Below are 4,431 nucleotides of genomic sequence, written 5' to 3'. Positions count from 1 at the left end.
AAAGTGGACGAAATGGAAAACGGAAAAATAATGTTCGAAGCCGAAACCTATCAAGTATTTAAAATGTCTTGTTTTGCCACACAGCGGTCCTCGCTCGAAGCCGTTCGTAAGTATCCTTCGACTCCTACGTGTGACCGGTCGGTCCGGTTTCGGCGCCGGGGACCGTCGGGAGTAACTTTCGTGAATTTTATGAAAAGTTTGCCCTGCCCCGGCTAGTTATGCTGCGCTACAAAGGAAGTCACGTTTCGTTCGAAAAATCAATTAATTAATTTTATGACGTTAATCTTCCACGCGGATTCTATCTCGACCGTTCGATCGATTGGAGCAGACCGTTTCGTAACGAGTCCGAAAAGTCGATCCAATTTCAAGCTCTCCAATTATCGGTCCTTCAGCGCACGAAAACCAATCAACTCCTACGACCGCTCGGCCAGCTAATCAACGCTGTCGTCCATCAAAAGGAGATCACCACCCGCTTTTTTAATCAAAACTCACTGTCCTATACCCTGTCCAGTGGTGTGCAGCATGTTTGTGAAAGAGTTTGCGAAAGGACAACCCAACAGATAGCAACCGGGAGACTGCTCCTCATTACCATACGGCTTCTGGAGCGTGTACCGGTTCCATTCGATCAGTGGACATAAAAATAATATTGATTTCATTTCTTCATCTGCCGCAAATTAAGATCCGTCGGCAATCCCGAGTAAAGTGCCACCGGCGACAGAAGCCACTGGCCGTCCGTTCCGCCAAGGAACGTCCAAAATAAGATATAAAATGCTGAAATTGTGGCATTTTCTTGATGCGATAATGATGGTCGAATCATGCCGTGTGTTACCGCATTTTTATATACATTTATTCCCCTCCAGCTTGAAAGGTTTCGGGCATTCGCTTTTTTTTGTGGCCCAGAACTACCACTTTTACCTAATTACCAGCGCATATATACCGCCGGCGATAATTATAATAATACGTAACAAGCGAAAACGGTCAATATTCTGCAGCGGCATGAAATTTTTGTGTGTTTTATCAGCCTGTACTGGTAGCCACGAGGATCGGTCGCTCCTTTGCGATCGCAGAATTGACGTTGTCATTTCACTTTGGATATTCTTACCGTTTTTACGGCGCCATGCCGCCGAAAGATCGGCTGAATTTCGAAATATCATTTTGGTAACGTTCGTTTTAATATCTCAATCCAAAAGCTTTTAGCTAATCATGAGAGGAGACAAATCCTTAATGATAAAAGATTTCTACTAACAATAATGTTGCATGCATCAATAAACAAAAATAGAAAGAAAAGGTGAAATTTCTACGCATTACTTTAACTTCTAATAGAAGCGAAAAAGGGTTTTCAATAAATATCTAAAAAGCCTCATGCGATAGTGAAGGAACGGCTCACTACTGGGTTTCAACGTTCAACATTCTGCCACACATGGCATTGGTATTTCTTTATTTCGAGTTCGTCTCTCGGTATTTAGGTTTAAGATGGTCGAACAAATAAGTCCATACTGCTAGCAACTAGCTTATATAAAAATATTGAAAGATCTACCGAAGGGTTCCCTTTTTCTATTGACGCTTCTGGTATGAAAAAAATACATGGAATAAACTAAAAATGTTTTCGAAGAAAACGGATTATGATTAAATATAAATCTCTTTCGAGCTCAGTTTCTAGTTTCTTTGCGGCTAGGCCGTACTACTACACATCGATGGAGCGAGGAACTTAGTGTTCGTTATTGTTTCTTCTTTTGGCTTATCGACATACGTGTATTCTGTATAACTACTACTTCCCGTCTAAATCGTCCCGTTTCTTCGGTTCTATAAAACAGCGCTAAAAATTGACCTCTTTTCAGTGCCGCATTGCTAAGGACACTGGTAATTAACAGGTTAATAGTGAGAGTAGAAAAAAGGCGAAACAACTAAGCTATGCTATGTAGATTGCAGGAAGGGCAATGTTACGGAAACAAGTACAACAAACTCCGACCCATATTAGTTCCAACTGGCTAGTATACTCTCTATAATGTAACAACGTTCCGATAACACTGACTTCCAGTAGCCTCGGGATTAAGCTTTTTTCAAATTCCTTTAAAGATTTAACAAATCCCACATAGTACGCCCGACACAATCCCCCGCCGCAGTGTACACGTTCATAAGGGTTCGATCTTTCTAGTTCGTCTTTCGAATCAACATTTAGGAAAATAAACATCTAAGACGGATTGTTATTGCACATTCGCATGGCGCTCCTGTTCGGACTGCCTCTGTCTTGCTGTCTCCGTTCATCGAAACATCTCGCATTTTCCCGGTCCTTGGTGTTCTGTGTGATGGGGCCTTAGGTATCCTGCAAGAGGGCACTGATCACATAATCGGGAGACGGCTTTTCTGCGGTTCGGTGCACCGTGATGCCCTTGTTTTCGATCGCTTTCTTCGTGCTCGGTCCGATCGCCACGATCTTTTTCCCGGCCAAATTTATTCGATGCTTCTCAAACACGTGCGCACAGTAATTGATGCCAGACGGGCTAAAGAACAGTAGGCTGTCGATTCGACGATCACTCTTCTCTTCGCGCTCATCCCGAAATAGGGCGAGCAAATTGCTTTCCAGTTCCCGATGAGGCACCGTTTCGTACACTTCGACCGAATCCAGCGAGTAACCGTACTCGGATAGCTTGTTCTGCAAGACGTCCTGCTTGAGGTTTCCGCAGGGAAAGAGAAAGGGCATCGTTACGGTTTTGTTGTACAGATCGGTCTTTATGAAATCGGCCAAATTGCTCGCATTCCCCGCGTGGTGACCCTTCGTGTCAAGATCGAGTGTTCGCTGGATCAGATCGCGGGACGTTTCCCCAACGGAATAGTTCTCCAGCGTTTTCCAGTCGTCTTTTAGCTTCTGACCCTGAACAGCGTCCCGGACGGCTGTTATGCTCCGGGGACTGGTGAATATCAGCCCTGAGTATTTGTAAGGCGAAAGTAATCGGTCCCGTAGAACGTCGAGGTGCTTGAAGGAAAACTCCAGCGTCGGAATGAAAACGGGCTCAAACCCATGCTTCTCCAGCAGCGCCCCGTAATTGTCCGTGTTTTCACTTTCCGATTTCAGTATCACCACCACCTTACGCATGATTAGAAACAAAGAACAGAACTGGCTTTATAAAACTGACAAAGTGCCGCGAAATATTGCTGTGGAGCAGTGGAATAGCAAAATTGGTGCTGATTATGTGAAGTAAATTTTCACCATTTATCGATGTTTTTGTTTTCTCGTCACTGTCACGTTTTTGACAGCTGTGAATCGGAGATGTAAACAAGTATTTATCCGGCTTCACGAATTTCCCTTTTTTGTTCAATGTTAAATATTTCATGGTGCGCATTTGCTAGGAAAATATTCGTTCTTTGATTCTACCCATTTTCCACGGGTGCATTTTCAGAACAATCCTAATCAATATATTGCAATGCCGAATGAATCGTCCAGCCTGCTACTATAAACGTTACTGGCAGGTCCTTTGCTTTTTAACGAAAGACTCACGAATGTTTACTTTGAACGTGAAATGAATCGATTGATTTTTCTCAAATGTGCGGAATACACGGGGAAAAATCCTGTCGTAAAAAACACTAGAAAGGTCGAGTTGATATAATCCGTGTCATTACATTTATTCCATCAAAATAATGCAAGCGCTGTGCTCAGCGGTCCACCCTTCTCGGGCACAACTTTTGCCACTTTCCGCGGTTCTTTGACCAACGTTACAGGACACTGAACTTCCGTCCAGCAGACCGGCACCATCGGAATGGTATCTGCTCCCGAGATAGCTCGGGAACTTGGCGATATTGCAATAACGACGCCAAGCTCATTGTCCGCCGTCGACAGGTGGAACACGTTCAGCTCGATCTGATGCAACACTCGTGCCAGGACGATATCGCCAGGTCGGAAGCACTTGTGTAGTTCAACCCGATCTATTTCCGTTGCTCGAACGTCCTCCTTCCGGATGATGCCACGAAAAGAGCGATTGAGAGCGGTTTTGCCAATGCAAAGAATGCGACACTTTGCCATCCGATGGTGTATCGCAGTAATCCGGGCCGTTACGATGTCTCCTATTACGGGCACTGTGGCACCGCCACCGAACGAGACGACCGAAATGTAGGTGCTTTTATCGCGTTTCTTCAGCCGCACGATACCGGCCAGTGCGGCGTGTATGTAACCCAGCTTCTCGTACGTTCCCTCGCCGGCCAAGGTAGATTCCGATATGGCGCATAGCACTTGGCCAGGCACGCATATTAAGGCTTGTTCGGCGCTTTCTTCACTCATTGGCGATATGTTTACGGAACTTTTCTTTTATCTTACAAAAGATTTCGTATGGTAAAACTCCGCAAAACAATCACAAATTCTGACTTCGACGAACAAGGACGTCAACATTGGTCCCGATGAAAAAGGTACGCACCTCAGCAGTTGACGTTTGACGTTCA

The 4,431-nt window shown here is 44.8% G+C and overlaps 2 protein-coding genes across 2 annotated transcripts; both read right to left on the bottom strand.

Moving 5' to 3' along the window:
- Positions 1-2,172: 2,172 nt before the first annotated feature.
- Positions 2,173-3,193, bottom strand: LOC128273170 (uroporphyrinogen-III synthase-like). The gene has a single exon (XM_053011094.1). The coding sequence runs from the start codon at positions 3,092-3,094 to the stop codon at positions 2,315-2,317; it is 780 nt and encodes a 259-aa protein (XP_052867054.1). The 5' UTR covers positions 3,095-3,193; the 3' UTR covers positions 2,173-2,314.
- Positions 3,194-3,608: 415 nt separating this feature from the next.
- LOC128273171 (exosome complex component CSL4) lies at positions 3,609-4,344 on the bottom strand. Its single transcript, XM_053011095.1, has one exon. It carries the CDS (start codon positions 4,271-4,273, stop codon positions 3,629-3,631), a length of 645 nt encoding a protein of 214 aa, XP_052867055.1. The 5' UTR covers positions 4,274-4,344; the 3' UTR covers positions 3,609-3,628.
- Between the last annotated feature and the right edge of the window lie 87 nt (positions 4,345-4,431).

The sequence above is a fragment of the Anopheles cruzii genome, chromosome 3 (genome assembly GCF_943734635.1).
Source record: "Anopheles cruzii chromosome 3, idAnoCruzAS_RS32_06, whole genome shotgun sequence".
NCBI lineage: Eukaryota > Metazoa > Arthropoda > Insecta > Diptera > Culicidae > Anopheles > Anopheles cruzii.
This window is presented reverse-complemented; position numbering and strand designations above follow the sequence as displayed.